Source organism: Dermochelys coriacea, chromosome 9 (genome assembly GCF_009764565.3).
Source record: "Dermochelys coriacea isolate rDerCor1 chromosome 9, rDerCor1.pri.v4, whole genome shotgun sequence".
NCBI lineage: Eukaryota > Metazoa > Chordata > Testudines > Dermochelyidae > Dermochelys > Dermochelys coriacea.
In genome coordinates this window covers 37,508,391-37,530,580 of record NC_050076.1, presented here as the reverse complement: position 1 = coordinate 37,530,580, position 22,190 = coordinate 37,508,391, and the positions used below count along the sequence as shown (strand labels likewise).

Sequence of the window (22,190 nt, the reverse complement as noted above, 5' to 3'; positions counted from 1 at the left end):
AACGTGTGCTAGTCTCTGGTTACGGGGCTCCTTTACAAATCATCTGATTCTAACTGTGGGTCTAAAGGATGCCTTCCAGCCAAAAGCCTGGATCCTGCTTTAATCCACCCGTTCACAAGCACAAGAACACTGTGTGTAGTTTATTTACCAATATTTCCTGCAACAATGAAGACCAATTGAAGATGGGTCATCAGAATAAACTAAGTGACTATCAAGAAATTTTATTATACATGTATTCGAAGTTAAAAATCCAAAAAGAGGGAGCAAGATATATCTAGCATCTCTAAACTATGTGGAGTACAGTATTTTGTAGAAACACAGCTGGTAAAGGACTTAAAATACATTAATTGTACCCTTTGCTCCTCCAATGAAAAAAGGCCATACAAAAGAAATTGGTAATGCTTCAAAATAAATCTCCTGAATAATTGCACATTTGAACTCACTGGAATAGTTATTGTATTTTAAATTGCACAAAACAGTATGTTACTTCAAAAATAGGTTAGGTTTTTTTACACAAGCAATATATCCTTCAGTGCATTATTAGTTTGTTAAATCTCAAGGTTTATTTTTGTGACCAGCTGGTGTTTTGCCAGGCATAATCACCTTGTTATATCTAAGTGATGCTATAACTATGTTAATTTCATATATTTATTATAGAAAATATATTTGTTAAATTTAAAAGCTATGTAGCAGATTTAGTGGTAAAACCTAAATATGATTGCCACGGATGGGGGAATTATCCACAGGGAAGGGGAAAAAATATAAATAAAAAAGTTAGCAATAAAAAATGCTAAATATGGGAGAGGTGCTAGATAGCCAAACTGACTTTTTGTTTTGCAAGAGAACATCCAAAGAAGCTGATGCTAGCAGGTGCTAGCTCTTTATTTGCTGGAAAGGGGCGATCCCCGTAGTATAGATTGACATGGGGACAGAATGAAATTAAAATCAGCTAGCGTTTAATCATACAATTCATTATCAAATCTACATAGTTTAATTTCCCAAGGCAGGCGCATAGCTCCTGTTCATGTTAATAGGAGGTGTGCATCCCCACCCCCAAATCTTTGGGGTGCAGAACTTACAATGTGGCTCCAAACCTCCCTGAGTTTTATTTTTGCTGCAATGTAATCTAAATAAGGTATTGATTAAAAGGATTGTAAATACATAACCCATCTTGGTTTTTTTGGGTAGCGAGAACCATGAAGAAGAATGTTTTCACAGATTTCTTATCGTTAATCTTTACTATTAAACCAGGTGATTGGAACAAAAGAGTTTGATCCAACACGTGTGAAAAAAAAAAACAAACAAATGTCAGTTTCCTCCCTGATTTACATTAGCTCATTACCTAACTTCAGGTCCTTTCTGGCACACAATATTTCATATAACTTGAAAACAGAAGTCTTTCCAAAACTAAAACCTTCCATCAGGTAGCAAGGAATGGAACTAATCAATGTAACTCTTCAAATGTAAAAACATTCAACATAGTTTCAGATCATTGAAATCAGGCCCCCAAATGTATCTCTTCCTAATACAGACTTGCCAAAAGCTCTAAATTAGCATTTACTCATTCACATTTCGAATTTGAGAGGATAATACAATCAAACACTAGTCTGATGCCAGTTTCTGAGGGAAGCTATGAGAAGTGTGAAGAATTAGGAAGTATCAAGTTAAAAAAAAAATTCCTTAGCAAAATATTTCTGGAGAGGGCCCATAAAATGGTAAGTCAAAGCCAGTTTCAAAATGTGAATCAAGAATATACCAGAGATAGTATTTAGTGGCATGGAATCTACCATCTTATTGTTTTTTTAAATGAAAACTGAGTAAGATCATGACTCATTACTGTCCCATGATATTAGCATACACTAGCTATAGCAGACTATAAATGCAAAATTTTTGTATCAGAAGTATATGACAATGATTTTAATTCAGCAGTGACAATAGCACCACTTGGTTGTTGTTGCAAGGCTAACATTGCAGTTCTTTCCAATACCTCATCAATTTTTCTGGAAGAATGAGCACGTCACTTCCAACAGCAGCAGAAAGAGCTGACCTGCACATATTTCTTCCCTCACTACATAATACACTATAACATCAGTTTTTATGAAAATTCAACAAACTCCCATCTCCTTTGCGACTCCATGGTACATCATGATAAAGTTAAATGAATTTCATTTTCAAACCGTTTAATAAGCTCTTGTAAGACAACCTTATGGCATTACATATATCCTAGTATTTACGGAACATAGGTAATTCATGTACTTGACAGAGCAACGTACATGGCAATATTTCCCTAACTGCCAGCTGGAATCATGCAATCCATGAAAACGTCAGACTGCCTCACTCGGCTTGTAACAGCAAGGACCACCACTGCACACAGCATTTAAGATTAACAGCCTTCATCTGCACTCAGGCCAACTATTCCCAAGAAATATTCTGCATCTTTGTAGTTATTGCTTCAGAAGAGAATTTTAGAAGTGTTTAACCTTAATTTTTTTTTTCAAAACAAAGACAAGGTGGTAATTAAGTTAATGCTATAACTACATATAGTTTCTTCATGATAAATGGGGAACTAAGCTTTTCCACATAAAAATTAGTTCATTAATGTAGGAGGGGCTTTTTATTTTAGCAATTACTAAGACAACAGGCTTGCATAGCCCCCATTTTAACAGCAATGTAAACATACTGTATGAGCATACTTTTTGTGACATATCATGGGCTGCCTTCACTATTGAGAATGTGCAGCTTATCTACTAAACAGCTACAAAATTTCACTAGTTATACGTTAGCCAAGAAGAGGGAATAAATATAGTTTCAGCATGTCTAAGAGCCTGGGATTATTTACAGAAACTCTCAAGCTATCTGAAAAGAACAGATTTTAAAGTAGTTTTACCAATAACTGAATTTGCAGACAACACTCCAAGAAAGCCAGTAGATCAGGATCTCTCATGTCAAGCATTTACTCTTACTGCCACTCCAACAGAGGGAACACCTGCCCCTTTATTCAAACATTGCTTAAAAAAAAATAAGCAATGTCTTTCTTTCTTTCAAAGTTATAACCAATACTCCTTTTGGAGGCAGCCTAAACAACTGCACACCAGACAAAGTTCAATGGGGGGACTGCTTACTGGAAGGGAAACTAAGTTAATTATTTGCACAAATCTGAAAAAACGAAACTCATTTTACTCTGGTAATCCTTTAGCTACTGTACAAGATATTTCAGCAGAGAAAGCACATTGTTAACACTACATATAAACCAAGTTATGACAGATCCTTTTATCGCAGTGTCATGTTGCAGGTAAGCCATTTTACATTACATCAACAGGCTAGGAAATCGCATTTCTGTATCAAGGTGATTCCCATTGAAGCCTATAGAAGAGCTTTGCTCTACAAAGGTGACTGTCCATCCTGGAAGAGCAAGAGAAAAAGGATCCAGCAATCAGTGCTTTTGTGACGATATTCCTAGGAGGGATTTCATTCATTCGGTGTATGTTGCTGTACATAAGGTGCATGAACCTGTCAGGTCCTAGGTCAGCGTGAGGAGAAGCCGGTTGCAAGGCTGCAACCAACTACTGGCGTCATGTCCCATATCTATAAGAAAAATAATATGTGGGGAACTACTCAGCATATCATAGTATTAAAATCAAGACTATAAGACTTACACATGTAGCCAAAAGATTAGAGTAACAATATGCCTTAAAAAGTCAGCATTCAACTGGATTTTGAAATAGCACTGTTTATTTTCAGCTTGATCACCTTCTAAAAATTATACTAGCCTTGTGAACCAACATAGCCAAACTATGTTTGAAGAAAGGATTCTAGCTTGCACAGCACATTGTTACAGAGCTACAGAACATTAATGAAGAGGGTTTCCAAAGCCAAAATTGTTTTTCCCCCACACAGACTTATGAAACAGAGTATAAAAGTTACTGGGCTGTTTCATTACTAGTTTTTGCAGAAAGTATAACCACAGTACAGCATATTATCAAAAGATTTTATGATTTAAGGAAATTGAGTATCACTTCATTAGAGCCAGAAATAGGGCATGTTGCCCAAGGGTTATATGAGCAGTGCTCTGAATTGCTGCTTATGGCACTCCACTTGCTTTCTCTAATGTGTGTTACAGAAGTGTTCCATGCTTTTCAACACTCCAGGATACACCTGCAGGCACTAGGCAAACACACTGGCACTGTCAAAATCCTCTCTCATTTGCCCAGCCAGCCACAGTAGTGATGAGACAAAGCATTGTGAGACATGGGAACAGAGGGAAATGAAGATAGGTAACAGATAGTAGGAAGTTGGTAGTGTCAGATGGAAGATGGAATACCAAACAGGCAACACTAATATAATGTTTGCATCATGGCAATTGTACACGTATAGATTCCTCAAGATGCAGGGCTGAAATACAATCTTTACTTCTCAAATAGGAGTATCTGATATTTGTGAGCCTGAAGCAGTCACTGTTCCACAGTTAAATCCCAAAACAGCACACAAGCGCATTTAATTTCCTCTACAGTCATCTCAAACGGAGTGACACAAAGCATTTTAAAATGCAAGTCCTTGGGCACGTGCTGACAAACCCCTTTGCTGAATGTACGCTATCAGCGAGAGATAGCTCAGATTAAGTTTCTCATTTGGAAGCCTCAGACTCTAAATGGCAGTTAATTTCATATCTTAATCAGATTAATACGAGTCTGAAAACAGTTTCACTAAGACTGGATGATCTCTAGGAAATCACTGATTATAGAGAACTCTGAATAAGGCACATCCATCCCTCTTGGGGTCTGTGAAGAGCACAGTTACCTGTAGAAACTTCATACTTAGTTCATTTGTTTGCACATGGTCAATCATACAATTTAGGGAAAGTCCTTCAAACCTCAGTGACCTGAGTAGTTCCCCATTGAGCTTCAATAGGATAGTTTTGCACCACTGAACCCTTTGATTTCAGACTCCTTGGGAGCAGGGACCAAATATCTCCTTGTATGGTGCTTTACAGACACTGCTACTCAAACTATACAGTCCTTTTAATTCATGGGGATTTCCTACATATTCACCATATAGGCTGAATGACAGTAGTAGTGGAATCTATTATTAGAAAGTATTTGTCCTTCGCTACAATAATTAAGTACTGCTAAGTTTTTGACTCAAGCTTAACTCTTCCTGTCCACAAAGCATCAAATTGCCAGCTTGATTAAGTGTTTGCAACCACTAGGAAAGGCAAAAGAAAGTGTCACCTTCACTGAGTGAGTGCATAAGCTATTTAATATTGTAAAACCCAAAGTAAAAGAGCAAATTTGTAACCTATAGAGAAGAGAAATCCTACCTTCACAATCCGATCACTCCCACAGGTCACCATTAGTCCCCTAGAAACATCCATAGACATGTGGGAAATGTTGTGTTTTCCTTCATGAAAGGTTGCCAGGGAAGTACGACTAGTAAAATAAAACAGTTTAAATAAAAACCGTCTATTAGACATTAAAACCGGATGGCGTCATTGCAGCAATACAAAATAAAGCATTTACAGGGAAAATTCTGAAAAGCTAGTAAGTCAAACCTGACATCGCCTACCTATATGACAATGAAATAATCAGTAAGCTCTGCCCGGAGTACACTAATTATAGGAGTGACATGTGCTTACCTGGGCTCCCAATTGATATTTAGAAGTCCCTCAACACAACACAAAGGAAAACAGGAAATGGTAGAGAATACAGTTCTTTACTTCTAACATTTAACAGCAGTAAAGTCTACTTTCCAACAAGCTTCTCAACTTTTCTTCCAGTTGTATTGGCTACTAGATTAAGCAAGTGGCTGCTGCCCCTCTGCACACATTTTGAAGGGGAGGGGGTGGGGAGAAAAGAAGCCTCAAAAGAACCACCAATGTAATACAAGCAAGTTAACCTGACTGTGAGGCATCAATGTTCTTGGTTAATAATATTTCCACGCTGTTAATTTATGTATATTCTTTCCTGTGGGAAGGCTGCACATTAGAACTTGAAGGTATCTGATACATAAGTGAAAGTTCCTAATTTACATATTGATTATAAACATGGTATGTAGTTTCTGGCATTTAATAAAAGGCTGATTACAAACAAATGAGCCAAAGCTGCCAGAACTGTAACCAGAGAACTTAAAGTTAGGTTCCTCCAGAAGTTTCAGCCTTTAGGGTATAAAGTCAGTACTAGATCATCAGATCTTTAAGCATACTCACTCTTCATCTTTGATTGACTCAAAGCAAGAGTCACAGACACGGACCTGGAACTCAAAGCCCATGATTGGGTAGCTGGACCGCTTAGTGCTGCACTTGCCACACACTGCTTGACCACATTTCCTGCAGTGATGCTTCACAGAAGAATTAAAATCAGATGGACATTTCAGGACATGAAGTGTTACTTGAACTCCCAAATCAACAGGAGGGATGACTAAAGAAATTATGTAATGTCCTATGATAGTTACCTTTCAAAACCAGTTGTAACCAAGGACCCCTGGGTTATATGCCAGCCCCAGGGAATTTTGCCATTGACTTCCAATAGAGACAGGATTTTACCCATATACTCTACACAGTTGTTCTCAAACTTTTGTACTGGTGAACCCTTTCATACAGCAACCCTCTGAGTATGACCCACCCCTCCCCCCATAAACATACAAAAAAAGTTTGTTTTTTTTAATTTACCATTATAAATGCTGGAGGCAAAGCAGGGTTTGGGGTGGAGGCTGACAGATCATGACCCCATCCCCTGCCATGTAATTACCGCGTGACCCCGAGGGGTCCCAAGCCCCAGTTTGAGAACCCCTGCTCTACACATCTTTTCTCCAACAGATCTAAGGGAAGTGCCTTGCAAAATGAAAGGTGTTCTTTATACTCTTGCCTTCACTATCATCAAGGGCTCGGGGGGAGGGGAGGCATGAGTGGATTTCTCCTGGAACATTTAGGAGGTGAAAGTTCCTTTCAACATTTACAAGAGATTCGCATTCTGGCGTAACTGAAGGAGGACAAGGCCATTAGTGCTTCAACACACCATAAAGTGCTCAATTTAAGGCTGACATTTTGGTAGTAATTTGCCAGTATAAGATAGTAGGCCATTTTGTGCATTCAATGTTTACTAACTGTAGCTCTTTCTTATATGCACACTTGTGTGCAAAACAGGTTTTACTTTCTTTTAACCTCATTATTCCCCACACAGGACAACCCAATTTAATGCTTTTTTTCCCCATTGTACTTGATAACTTCTCAGCACCAAGTTGAGATTTCCTGATTCACAACACTTCACTGGCAACGAAGACACCAATGACCTCTGCTGCTTTATATTATGTCTTTCTACTCATTTTTTCCTTTTTCAAAAACGGATTGGAGTTGAAGTTTAGAAGTGTTGAACAGCAGGTCAGGTAAAGCTACAACACTGACACCAAATTCTCTACACAACGAACAGCACCATGAATGATTTACAACCACATCCTCACCTGTCTCAACCCTAGTGTCTTTGTGTCCCACATCTGCTTTATATTCCAGAAGAAAGGCTGTTCACATTTCTGACAAGAATCACTTTCTAACCACTGAGGTGCCTAGTGGGGGAGGGAGAAATAAATACTCTTAGCACATGTTCAAAATCAGCAAGGTTATGAACAGCTCGGGTTTTCATTTTTGTTTTTAAAATCCAGATATACAGTGAAATTTAAATACATTTCAAGAGAAGCCCCCTCTATCAGCTATGGACATTACAAACAATCGGAAACAAGAAAATCTGAATTGCTTTACATTCAGTGCGAAAGTTGGCCACACTCAAAAAGCAATTTGAGAATTCAGTGCTGAGCTGTGTGCAGAAGGCAGAGTCAGTTATAGTTCTCTGTTACAAAGATCTTTGTGCTCTTCTCACAGTTTTTACCCCATAGCATTTCTTGTTCTTACCCTAATGAAAAAACCTGCTAAGATGCATCTGAATTATTGGATTGCTGCAGGGATTGTAGACCCCTGGGTCTTGCTGCCAGGATGATTCAGAATGGCTACAAAGTAATCTAAGATACAGAAACTCTACAGTGAATCAATTACTCCCTCAAAAGCTGTCATTCTCATCATGTCCTTTTCCTGGGGCTGTAGCATATGAAGCAATTAAGAAAACTTATCAGTTGCATCCCCCCCAATCCTTCGCCCTCACTCCAAGTACATACATGCCTCTACTTCCTTATCTGGAAATAATGCTAGACTATACTGGGCTCTCTAGATGATGTGAGCTATAGATATGCTAAGTAGTACTAACATTCTCAGATATTACTGTGCTATAGCAGAGTATTCAAAGCATAACTCTGAATGAATACTTGCACTTTTTAGTAAGGTACTTTTGTGGGATGATACACAATTGTTCTAAGGCACCTCCTTATGTGTTGGGTAAATATTCCCATGCATCTGATAAGGACCATATACCTGGAAGCTATTTCAAGGTTAGTTTAACTCCCTTAAATTTCACATCACTGCAGTATTGCACTTGTGTCTCTCTCTTGAGCATATTATTGTTCTTTGGTGAATCACTTCCCATCTCAAATTTCAGAACAACAGACTACCCACACTGACTGCTGAATCAGTCTCTCCACATTTCATAATGCTCTATCTCCCCAATAGACTACACAGTAAGTGACATCCATTAACATTCCTTTTTCCAATCACATTGGTGGACCTTCCTAAAATTGATGCATCAGTAAAAGGAGAGTAGCAAATTTTTGATGGACAACAAGTCAATTAAGAGTGAGTGAGTATTGAAAATGAAAGACTGTCTCCATTTCAATAATGATATGATGACAGTTTCAGGGGCCATTGTTTTCATCTCCTGCCCATTTGGGTTCCCACTATTGGTTCAGTGGCTTCTGTTTCTCATTTAATCTCCGTTTAATGGCAGAAAATAGATAACCCATTACAGAAGTATTATTCATTGGTTTGTACTATACATTAGTAAAAACTACCAAAGTTTAATCTAAACTCCCACTAAAATCTATGCCGCTAGTTTTGGGAATTTCCTCACCATGCTGCCAACAAGGGTCTAAAAAAAAAAAAAAAAAAAGAGTACTTGTGGCACCTTAGACTAACATTTATTAGAGCATAAGCTTTCGTGAGCTACAGCTCACTTCATCGGATGAATCCGATGAAGTGAGCTGTAGCTCACGAAAGCTTATGCTCTAATAAATTTGTTAGTGTCTAAGGTGCCACAAGTACTCCTTTTCTTTTTGCGAATACAGACTAACAGCTGCTACTCTGAAACAAGGGTCTAAAAAGCTCTAGTGCATGAAGACTGTCTAGTTCATACTTTGTTCTTTAACTTGGTAAACAAAAAAACAAGCTCTATAACAATCTCCTCACTGCTCTAGAGGAATTTTCAAAGGCAGTGTATTCAGCTCTATTACAGCACCACGTAATGACTATGCCTATGTCTACACTAGCGAGCTTACAGCGGCACACCTGTACCGATGCAGCTGCACCACTGTAAGATCGCTCATATATCCGCTCTATACCGATGCAAGAGAGCTCTCCCACTGACATGAAAAACCACACCTCCACAAGTAGCTGTAGCTATGTTGGCAGGAGAAGCTCTTCTGCCAACATTGCCAGTGTGAACAGTGCTCTTTTGTCAATGTAACTTATATCGCTCGGGGTGTGGGGTTTTTTTTCCCCCACAGCCATGAGTGAAAGAAGTTATACTGAGAAAAGTGGTAGTGTAGACATGGCCCTACACAGATCCTGAATTGGTTAACAGATTCTGGAGGAGGAAAAGGAATCTATGGGTTTGTCCATGCTGTGCGTTAGTGCACACCAGCTGGAGGTGTAGATTCTACTGTGCACCAGCATGCCGTGCACTAACTGGCCTGTGTGGACCTTAGAAGCACTCTCATGCATGCTGATGTCAGACTACATCACATGGTGTAGGCAAGCCCTTTGTTTAGCACTCAGCAGCAGTCTCTTATTTGTTCCCTTTGCACAGCACCATGGGGTTCTGGTCCAACATGGGCTCCTAGGTGGTACAATATGTATAATGAAGACAACAGTGCTTGTGGCTTTGAAGATCCCTTACAAAGAAAACGGGGTGTGCAGAGACAGAACTGAGAAAAAGCAGTAAGAGCAGTCTAGCACCAAGCCATTTTTGGTTGGCCTGACAGCATTAGTGTACTGGTGGCAAGAAACTACATCTTCACAGGCTACACAGATTTTTCTATAGCACTTTATTTCACAATATACAAGGAACACGTAACACAGAATAGGTCTCAAGCCATGCATAAATATCATTTTTATTTAGTGATCAAGGGCTCTTTAAAATCTGGCTACTCCGTGAATGACTTCTATATTTTTAATATCCTTTTTGAGGAGAGAGGGGAAGGGCTAAACTACAATACCATTTTACTGAGACAACTCAGAGCAAATATTTTGTCAAGTCTGCATAAACCTACAGGGAATTCAATACAGTCTGCATTAGGGAGTTGCCTCCTGTAGTACCCTACAGGATTCTTTCCAATTATATTAACTAGAACAGATGTGAAGAGGGTGTACCTTTAGGTCAAGCATGGCAGAGATCTATTATGTGGTCCATCCTTGTCTTTAATATGGAAGTGTGGTCTGTGGGGACTTGAGGTTTCAACATGCAAAACTTCACCTTTGTCCACATGGCCAGGCTTGCAATGAGCAAAGCTCTAGGGTCTTCGTGGACTTTGTCACTGCCCTTATCTTTATGGTAATCTAATACTTTTCATGGAAGCCGAGGCACTGAACTCTGATTCCTGGACAGTTACCAATGCTTGGTTAATTTGGGGTGCCCTGATCTAGGACGACAGAATAAGCTGGAAAGCATAGCCATTGCAGAGTTCACAAAGCAGCAGTACCAGATCCTCTGACCTAGCACATGCGCTTACCTCTTCTCTGCTGATATCCATATTCCAAACGGCAATTCCTCCATCAGCTGAACATGAGATCAGTTGCCGCGTGAGTTGGATGTAACAAATGGCCTGCACCTTGTCACTGGAAACGAAGTGGCCACTATTAATTCTTCCAAACAATTAAGCAAAAGCAACATCCCTAACAGGTCTGGGTTTGAATTTTTAAGAGTCACCTGGAAAGCTGAAAACCATGTCAGTAGCCAGGCACTGTCAGCTGTAGAACTATTTTAAAGCAAGACCACTAAGTAGTAACCTAAAGTGCTTGAAACGGAGAATCCAAGTTTAGAAGCTGGACTTGGTACCCTCATTGCCAAGTGTTATTTCAGCAATGAAGTAGCTGTGATAGAACAAAGTGTTAGCATAGGAAGCAGCTCGTTTGACCTGTAAGTTGAAGATACAGCATCATGTCAGTGTTTTGCTAGTGAAGCCTAACAAATGGAATGCATCTCAGGTGACAGGTGTCTGAACTGAGCAGAAATGCAAATACGCCCTTCTTCATCCACACTAGGAACTCAACAGAACACCAAATTATCAGGAGACAATTGAGAAAATAGCCATCAAGGAATTGTGTCCTTAAGATTCAACTGGAAACTCTTTTCTTGATGTATGAGTTCTTAGGGTTGGCAGAATTCAATTTAAAAGATTAATATTTGTTTTCATCTATTTAAGTTTTTTTAGTTGCAGGAAATTATGGAGGAATCAGACCACAGGGTGGTTAGAATAATTATTTAACAGCAGATGTTGATTCAAAAACTTATAAAGTTTTAACAGTTAAAACAAATTGTCAACATCACATGTCAAATAAATGAAATAAATATCTTTAAATCAAACTAAATAGTTTTCAGACAAAGTATAAAAAATGCTGCTTCCCTGTAAATTTTGATTATTGATGGAAGTATTTTTTCGTTGTGCGCATGTGGTGGAAATTGGCGTTTATGACATTTACCAATAAAAATCTAATCCTATCAAGCCTAGTTATTGTGATTCAATTTCTTAATCTCTCCCCCTCACTCCCCCGCAAATTCCTATTTCCTTTAAGTATGGTGTTCACTCACTGTGTGAATATTGACTTTCTTCAAGGAGGAAAACTGGACTTACAGAAAAATAATCTGTTTTTGATATAGCTGTCCAGAACAGAAATCTGTTGTGCAAGGTGTGACTAAAAGTGAGGAGATCCACAACAGTGAAAATTCAGTTTTTAGTTCAGAAAGAAAAAAAGACTGCTTTTGAAATGGAATGATTTTTCCCCACACTTCGTAAAAATGCCACCACCTTCTGTCCGGTGTGAGATTAGACAGGAAAAATAATAACTGATAGCTGATGCACACAATTTTCCCAACAGGATACATGATGGAGGAGTGAAAGAAGCAGTGAAAGGTCCTCCAGTCACATAGGTGTCAAATCACACTATTGTAGCCAATATGTAAAAGTTGCATGTCAATGCACAGAAGAGTGGGAATTCATGTGCACTTGTGAGAAGGACAGGAAGTCAGCATAGGTACTTTAAAAATACTAACGATGCCAGTAAAATAATTCTGTGATTTCATGACTAGTGTCTAAGATGAAGCAGCAGCAATAGAAAGAATTCTACATAGTCACGCTACTATGCAGATGTCATTATACATTTCCACCCCCTTCCTGCACAAGCATCTTAATGAAGGGTACATGATAGCAGTCGGATTTGACCTCCATGCAGCAAAACCTCGCAATATTAGATGAAACACGACAACACTGCAAACAAGGGTAGTCATAGTATTTTCACCCACCTCTATTCTGTGAACTATATTTATTCTCTGATCTCATCACTTCCCACATTTAAGGCATAGCCAAGAGAATAAAAATGCCTCTTATGATAGTAATGCTGCTCTGAGATTTGTTCCCCACAGTCCCCATGCACCACTGTCTTAAGAGAATGCACTGAAATATGCTATCTTGTCAAGTTATTATTCACAATACTTGGGAGCTTGTCACATTTAGTCTTTCTACAAACCGACAAACTAGTTAAGTATTTGGGAAAAAAAATAAAACAGCAAGTCACTGCTACATACTGATGGCCCTGAAGCAACAGCGTTCGGCCTTTCCTTCCACCAATATCCCACAGGATAATGCTGTGATCGGATGCTCCAGAGAAGAGTAGCCGTTGAACAGGATCCCACCACAGGGAAGCAACACTTCCTTAAAAAAAAAAAATTGGGTGAAGTAATCTCTTATTGGACTAGGAAAGATAAGCTTTGGAGCTCATTCACAGCTCTTCATTCATGCTTCAGTTAGATCAAAGATGATAATCCCCGTTGTGACTCTCCTAAGAGCATAGTTAGTAAAGAAACTCACAGCCGAACAGTTTGAACTATCATTAGTTGGACAACCAAATTAAAAGACAAAGGATGGCGAGCAATGGGATAATTTGGTTTGATAGGACTAATGCATATTTCTAAAATGCTCATTTTCCTGTGACTCTTTAATGAACGGTTCAGGTTTTCATATAACAAAGCCATTTTTGTTTGAAAGAAATTTAAATACTAGCATTTAATAAAGAACAAGATAAGATGCTAAGCAATAAGTTGGGTTTTCTAACAATGCCAGATGAGCTATGAATTAGGTTAACAGCTTCCCCAAGTATATGTATATCAGCAGCCTAATAAATTGTGTTTAATGCCATTCATACTGGGCTCTTTGTAAGGTGAAAATAGCCATTGTGACAACTGAATAGAGCAGGCAGCAATTTGTTCATAATACCAATACTTTTACAAGACAATAATGCATAAAACTGGCAGTTGAGAGGAATACAAGTAATCTCAGTCATTACCCACTGACCTCTTACATAATTAGCTCTGAATACAGTTGTGCTCTGACAGTTTATTCCAAATATTTTAATGGCAGTGAGAAACTATCAGTCACAGGACAGACACATTGCAGGGAAAAGTGTGTGTGCTCCATTGTTTTTTACAAAAAGAAAAGGAGTACTTGTGACACCTTAGAGACTAACAAATTTGAGCATAAGCTTTTGTGAGCTACAGCTCACTTCATTGGATGCTGTAGCTCACGAAAGCTTATGCTCAAATAAATTTGTTAGTCTCTAAGGTGCCACAAGTACTCCTTTTCTTTCTGAATACAGACTAACACAGCTGCTACTCTGAAACCTGTTTTTTACAAAGATATATTCTTGTATGTGTTTCATACTCCTTATTAAAGAGCCCTTCAGTTTAACACACTGGCTTTGTAATTAACTGAACACAAAATGCATAGTACTACGTTAGGCCACCACTGTCTTATCCAAAAAAAAAAAAAAAAAAAGATATGGAGTAGAATGACACTATTCAGCAGGTGATACATTTTAAACCAGCGATGGGAAAACTACAGCTCGCAGGCCGCATCCAGCCCTTTAAACTTTTGAGCTCCAGCCAGGGAGCAGGGTCGGGAGCTAGCCCTGCTCTGTGCAGCTCCCAGAAACAGTGTTCTCCCTCCAGCTCCTACACGTAGGGCAGCCAGGGGGCTCTGCATGCTGCTCCCTCCCCAAACACTGGTTCTGCAGCTCCCATTGGCTAGGAACCACAGCCAATGGGAGCTGCAGAGTTGGTGCCTGCGGATGGGGCAGCACGCAGAGGAGGCATGGCCATCCCTCCATGTAGGAACCGGAGGGGGACATGCTGTTGCTTCTGGTAAGTGCTGCCTGGAGCCTGCACCCTCTGACCTCCTCCAGTGCCCCAAACCCCCCGCCACAACCTCAATCCCCCTCCCACCCTCCAAACGCCTCGGTCCTAGCCCGGAGCACCCTCTTGAACCCCAAATCCCTCATCCCCAGAGACTGCAGCTCCCAGCTGGAGCCCTCACTCCCCAAACCACAATCGCCTGCCCCATTCCAGAGCCCCCTCCCGCACCCTGAACTCCTCATTTCTGGCCCTAGCCCAGAGCCCGTACCTACAGCCATAGCCCTCACCCAGTGCTGCACCCCAACCCCCAATTTAGTCAGCATTTATGACCTGCCATACAATTTCCATACTCAGATGTGGCCCTTGGGCCAAAAAGTTTGTCCATCCCTGTTTTAAACCTTCAACAACACTGGACTTTCTGAAAGATCAATAAGGGCTGCTTTAATGTATCAAGATAATATAATGTTACATCATCAAGTTACTGGATGCAATATTCTATTCCTTCCTTTAGGAATGTGTAGTTTTAAAGAGCATCTTTCCATAGTTCAAGTGGCATCTTTTCTGCCGCTATCTCAATTGATATTCATCTTGTTTTAATTACAGCCTCAAAATCAATCCTCTTCTTTCTGGCTTTTATAATTAATAGCAATAGGATTTGCATGGCTGCTGCAGGGCTGAACAGGATTTTTTATTTATTTATTTTTAAACAGGGATCCCTTTGGAAATATTTTCATGGATATTAAGTAATAAGTATTCATTCCCAGACAGACCACTTTGGAAGCAAACATGCTGCTTTGCTGCATGTTTGCTATTCAATTGTAGTGAATTGCCAAAGAGTTGTAAGGAAGAAATGAGGATAAAGAAACAAAGCTTGGTTAAAGCAGCCATCTTTGAGGTCTCCTGCACATGGGACCCCGTCTTACAGAGCAACAAGATTCTTTATGAAATATCAGCATTTTGTGAGAGTTTTCAGGCCTTGTCCACACAAGTTGTACTAGTTTAACTAAACGTGTTTTAAAAATCAATAAAAAAAGGCTGTGTGGACACTTATTTTGGTTTAAGCCAGTTTTCTTTCCATTATGGTAAACAAATAAATCACTCTTGAACCAAAAAGAGTCCCATCTGGGCTTTGACCAGTTTAATTAAATGTAATTAAACTGCTGAAACTCAAGTTGACAAGGCCTCAGCAATAGCAGATCCACGGAGGGAATGTGAGCGGTAAGAACAATTCAGGTTTCAGAGTAGCAGCTGTGTTAGTCTGTATCCGCAAAAAGAAAAGGAGTACTTGTGGCACCTTAGAGACTAACATTTATTTGAGCACAAGCTTTCATGAGCTACAGCTCACTTTGTCGGTATGCATCCGATGAAGTGAGCTGTAGCTCACGAAAGCTTATGCTCAAATAAATTTGCAAGAACAATTCAGTGTGGCATCAAGTCATCTGTTTATATGACATACAAAGCTACCTAAAAAAGGACACTTGAAAATCTGCTTTGATTTAGTATTTGATAGCTCACTGATTTTTAAGTATTAGATCAACAGAATACAATAGACTAATTCACACTACACTCATTAAGTAGCAGTGTTAATTCAAATGACTCATTTAGCTTGAGATCAATATAAGGAAAGCCCATGTAGGCAAAGAATTCTGTAAAGTAATCATCTTATTTTCACACTGTTCAAGCAAGCACAGACCAATTGCTGCTATTCTGTTCTAAATGGGGGGTTGGGAGGGACAAGGGAGAAGGAGGGAAGGAACTTTCCCCTGGTTTCTGTTTTGACTCCTCCACCACAGTTTATCAAAGATAGCTTTGTATTGTTTCACTTCATGGTCATGGTGATCTGCATTGCAGAAGCCCATTCAGTATTAGAAAAACAATCTAAGCTTTACTGACTGCCATTTACAGCCAGCAATAAGGTAAGTAGAAACTGGCATTTTCCACAGGACCACAGCCTTGAGACCCAATAGATCAGCATTGTTAATACAGCAGGCCAGTAAACTGCTATTCTGCATTCTAAGTCACGAGGTCACGAAAAAGCAAGTCACTTTAGTTATTCCTCTCAGCATACCCCTGCCTCAATAACCTTACCCTGAAGCACAGTACTAGATAAACATCTAAGCATCTATATCAACCATCACCGTAATATCTATACTTCTTAAAGAGAACTGAGTCAGGCAAAGCTGAGCCAAAACCTAACACTGCACATATTGTGCCATACATCAGGTTACAAGAATTAGTTTTAACTCAATACCCAGGCCCTACGTGATTCTACCAACACCTTATGATATGAAGCTAAGTCCAAAGCATGAACTTGAGAATTTATCCCATAATTTACAAACTCCTCTAGATAGCTTTGCAAAGTTTTCTTACATTTGATTACAACATGAGGTGATAGCAATGTTGAACGCTGTACAAACAAGTACAAGACACACTGCCTTAAAGTGGTAACATTCTAGACACTAAGATGGAGCCATTCCTTTACATGTTAGTGAAGATAGGCTGACATTTTGTATGGTGGGCCGTCTTGTAAGATGGGCTAGGCATATATACATGCACCATTTAAGGCAGTTACTTTGAAGGTCATGCTCTATAATTGGTGCCTAGGATGATGGCAATGTCATTCATAGCAGGCCATAGCCCAGAGTTCCCTATGAAACAAGCAGAGTTCTTAGCTACTTAAATATCCTGCTAATTTAAGACATTAATTTTATTGGTAACTTCTCTGTATGGAGAAAACTTTGTTCAGAAAGTGGTGACAGGCAATGAACTCAAGAACCTGCGCTTGATTACATTTCCCATCTTCTGCTGACAGAAAGTTGCATTACCAGAGACTGAATTAGCCACGGAAATGAAGGGGGAAAGTTAGTTTACCTTCATGCCCTTTGAGTGTTGTGATAACCGTGCAAGTGTTCTGTTCAAGCTTCAGCAGCGTGATCTGTCCAGAATAGTCCCCAACGAAGGCATGCTGGGTTTCAGTGTCATATCTGAACACAAGTCAAGGAACACCACCAACTGTTCTCAGACTCACTTGCTTCTCTTTACAGCAAGAATACTCTGCCAGCATGACTAAAAACCAAACCGGTTAAAGCAACCGCCAACAAAAACCATACTGGAAAGATCTTTAGTGGCCCATAAACATAAATACTAGAGTGGTGATGTAGTACAAACCTGTAAACAAGAAAATAAAGATTTACACAAAGGGTATGTTAAAAAAAAAAATGTTGAGCTTTGCTTTCACCAGAAGTTTAAAAAGTGCAAGAATAATTGAACCTTTAGTTAAGGATGTTCCTGAAACTCAAGAGGTGCCAAAATATTTTATTAACTAGACTGGAGACTTAGACAGATCAATAATCCACTTTTAACTTATCTAAAAGTGAAGGAGAACTCATGGAAATGAATCTTGCCTGTGCAAGGTACCTTGTATTCAGATTTAATGACAAACAGGACCAGAAATTACTCGTTTACTTCAGTCAAAGAAAGGGGGGAAAATAAGAGTCTTGTTGCTACAGAAGGGCCTAAAGGAAGCCAGAGCTCTCTCAGGATTAGAGTACCTGGAAATTCTAGTTAGCCCTACCTTCTATAACAGGTATCTACTGACCTCCTATTTGCATTATTTGTATTCCAGTAATACTTTATATTGCCCTAATCAGGATTAAAGGCTCTTTGTGTGGCACTGTGCAAAACCAGAGACTGTCCCTGCCCCAGAGACCTTACAACAGAAATGGATAAATCCTTTCCCTTCCTCCATTTTGTAACATAAGCTGAATGATCAAGGTGATATATGGCAAACATACAAATTCCTTTTCAAAAGTTTTACTATTCATATAGGAAGTGGTGCCTAAGAGCAGCTGGTATTGTTCCATCCAGAAAACAGCTGGCACCACCTATTCCTGGAAGGGACTTCCCCAGTCCCTGAGATAGGCTTATTGTTTGCTCTCTGCTGAGGCCACCACCAAAAGACAAGAGGTAACTAAGAGGGGTTTACTGTGTAGAAAGAAGTGCAGTATAACTAAAAAATTGTCACCACAATGGTGAGAAAGCTGTGTTTCCAATGTCTTGTTAACAACCATGAGGGGTTTAAGAATGAAGATAAACAATCCTGCACTTGAAAAGCCTTTATAAACAGGCTGCCAATTGCAAGGTTTCAGACTTAGCATTATTTCATCCTCTGCGTCCATTATATAATTATAATATATTGTATAATCAGACACGACACTAAGGAACATCCATTCCTTAATATTTTATATTTGTATAAGCTTTTGTAAAAGATGATTAACTCATACATCATAAAAGCTTTTAACAATTGTGCTGAATATTCAAACGTACATACTGACAAGCTGGTCATTTGCTCCCCACTGTTAATGATTCAAGCACACAATGTGTTGACAGGAAGCAATTTCCTTTGAAGAAAATAAAAGGCCATGCCATGGAAAGCTAAAAAAAACCCATTTTCTGTTAAAAACTAAGTATTCTAAATTTCCCCCTTTCTAGGAGTAATCTGTCAGTGAATATCTGGAACATGACTGAGGATTAGTTAGTGACCAGAGTTTCCACTGGATGCTTATGGATGAGAACTCGGGGGGGAGAACACCAGATTGTTTTGTGAACAGATCTTGTAATGAGCACTTATTATGCACAGTTCTGTACTGTTATGTCAACATACCTCACTTAGAAGAGACTGGTGTGAAACAGAGCATCGCCAAGAAATAAAGATGCAGGAAGACAGAGCTACTTTTTGGTATTGTGTTTTGCAAGTTAAGTGTGGTAGGCCAAATCAGTGCATAGACCGCAAAAGAACACACATGCTTCAAAGCAGTGTTGGCAATTCAGCATGAAGCATTCTTTTCTATTTGGTATAGAACAAATCCCTTGGCACATGGTTTGGGGAACTATACTGCTGGAGGGTTACCATTTTTAGGAGGAGTGAGGTGACTAGTGGCAGGGACACAAAGGTTGCACCAGCTAAGGGGGGGGACACTTAACTGCCCCATGTGACCTGTCCCTGCCCCACCACATGATCCCCCATGTGACACCCATGCCCTGCCCCCCAGCCCAAGGGCCCCACCCTCTCCCCATCCCATGTTAGCTGGCAGGGGGAGGGGGAGCTCTGTTCCCATCCCCCTGGCATGTGTGGAGCCACTAATGCAATCTCCCAGGCAACCTCCGGCCACACTGCCTGGGTCGTCCCAGGCAAGTGGCATGGCCAGAGGCTGCCTGGGAGAGTGCAGCCACTGCGTGCTGCACCAGACAGCGTTGCCAGAAGAGGAGAGGCTCTGGCCCCGCCTGGCATTTTGGGAAGGGTCATGTAATTCTTTGGGCCCCTTGCACAGGTCACCACATGGCCTCTGTATAAGATCACTGCTGTAAGCCCCAGAGTCCTAGACACATTCCCTCTGTCCAATTACACTGCATGTACCTAAAAAGAAAAGGAGTACTTGTGGCACCCTACATTCCCTTGCAGATTCAACTGAATACCTACCTACCGTTCATGGCCCAAGCTTTTTAGGGTTGCCACATTTATGATGGGAGGCGACTGTAGTGATGACTATATTGTGTGCACATCAGACAAGTTTGCAAGCACTTTGGAAAACACCAGGATGAAAGACACTAAAATTAACCTTACATTTTATATGAAGTATTTACCATCACAGCACAACAGAGAACATTAGCATCCAGAGTTGGGAAGGAAATTTGTGGTAGGAAAGCAAATTCCAGGCAGCCCATGAATATGGGGGTACAGAAAATTAGTGATCTTGAAGAAAGTCAATAGCACATTAGTGACCTCTGGAGATTTAAACTGGGACAAACTAACATCAGCAAAGGCAGAACAATAAGACAAAGGAACCCTGAAAGATTATAGACAGGCAGAAAGGAATAAATGAGATCCAGCTTGGAAACAGATGTAAATTAACACAGCTATGGGAAAACAACTGGACGCACCTATTCAATAAAAGGAACAAAACCAGGAATGTTAAAATATCCAACGACAAGAAATCCAACACGAGCTTGCCGTATTAAGCAGCAAAAAAGATGCATTTTAGTTTTAAGTCAATGATACACAGGTATCACATCAAGAGATATTAGACCCCGTTTATAAACAGCTCTGGCTACACAGCTTATGAATTACGTTCCCACCTAAGCATTTCATTCCTTGAACCTGGTAACAGACAAAATGGAGCGAGTCTAGAAGAGATCAAACAAACATGATCAGGAAAATGGAGGAATTGACAGATTTGGTAGGATAAAAAGATATGTAGTTTGGCACATCAATCTGCAATTGTGGAGAGAAGAGTCACCAAGTACAGCACAATGGCCTATCATTAGGAGTAATGAGAGGAAACCTTAAGACTTAACATCACAAAAAGCTTTCCAACAACAAAATCCACTAAGCAGAGGAACAGGATTCCAAGGGAAGCACTGAGCCTTATCACTTCGGAATTTTAAAGCTGTCCCAGACAGAAGACTAGAAAATACACAGTAGGGAACAATCCTACTGCGGGACGGGGAGGAGAGAAAGGAAGAAAGAACTGCAAGATCAACTAGTTCATTCTTTTCTATCTCTATGTTCTGACTTGCTAAATCTGAATGGATTGTCGAAAATATGGCACATGCTAATAGGACATGAAATAGCCCTAATGAAAGGAGCTAGGTAAGGGCTGATGAGTAGATAACTACACCCCATACAACATATACATCTTGTAAGATTTATTCTGGGATATAGATTGTGGGCTGGTCTATACTACACAGTTAAATTGACATGTGACAGCTTATGTCAGGGGCTCTCGACCCCTCAGGAGGTCATGAGGTTATTACATGGTGGGTCATGAGCCGTCAACCTCCACCCCAAACCCTGCTTTGCCACCAGCATTTATAATGGTGTTAAATATATTAACAAGTGTTTTTAATTTATAAGGGATCACTCAGAGGCTTGCTATGTGAAAGGGGTCACCAGTAAAAAAGTGAGAGCCACTGGCTTATGTCAACCTAATTATATCAGTGTCTGCACTACAGCCTTCCTCCCGCCGATGTAAGTGCACTACTATACCAACATAACTACTCCACCTTCACAAGAGGTGAAAAGCTTATGCTGGCAGAGTGTCTATGTAGACACTACGTCCCTTACATCAGCTGTTGGCTGTCTTGTCAATTTTACAGCGGTCCCCACAGCACCCCAGCAGGAGCCTGGAAGCCTTGTCAATTTCACAGCCAAAAATTTCCTCCACTCCCGGTGGGGAAGCTGGGGTCCTGGCAGGGAGCTGCCAGAGGAGATGAGAGTCCAGTTTCCAGCTCCCCACATTTCCCTTCTTAAGTCAGTGGAAGCGTTCCTGGTTAGGACATGCACAATGACACAAGGAGGGTAGTTTGGACATGCACCATTGCAGTGGCTGTAAATCAACCTAATAGAGGTTGACTTACATTTCTAGTGTAGACATACACTATGTCTCAACTTGCAGAGACAGCAGATGCCGACCATGTTCATACTTTGTGTATTAAATTTCTGGATAAGATACTTAAGTTGTGTGCCTTCAGTGCATAAGATGCCATGCTATTTCCATCTTTTTAAATCAAATCTGCATACTATGCAAGCTACCTGTTTCTGTTCAATTATTAAAAATTCAGTCTAATCCCAATTTTTAA

At 40.0% G+C, this 22,190-nt stretch overlaps 1 protein-coding gene across 1 annotated transcript in view; it reads right to left on the bottom strand.

Moving 5' to 3' along the window:
- Window positions 1–201: 201 nt before the first annotated feature.
- The window catches only part of WDFY1 (WD repeat and FYVE domain containing 1), a 45,900-nt gene continuing 23,911 nt past the window's right edge, over window positions 202–22,190 (bottom strand). Inside the window, exons 6-12 of the mRNA XM_038415427.2 lie at window positions 17,424–17,536; window positions 12,951–13,077; window positions 10,879–10,984; window positions 7,453–7,554; window positions 6,203–6,333; window positions 5,318–5,426; window positions 202–3,585 (exon numbers count right to left, since the gene is read on the bottom strand). Coding sequence (XP_038271355.1) covers window positions 3,526–3,585; window positions 5,318–5,426; window positions 6,203–6,333; window positions 7,453–7,554; window positions 10,879–10,984; window positions 12,951–13,077; window positions 17,424–17,536 — 748 coding nt within the window. The 3' untranslated portion in view covers window positions 202–3,525. The remainder of the gene's footprint in view (window positions 3,586–5,317; window positions 5,427–6,202; window positions 6,334–7,452; window positions 7,555–10,878; window positions 10,985–12,950; window positions 13,078–17,423; window positions 17,537–22,190) is intronic.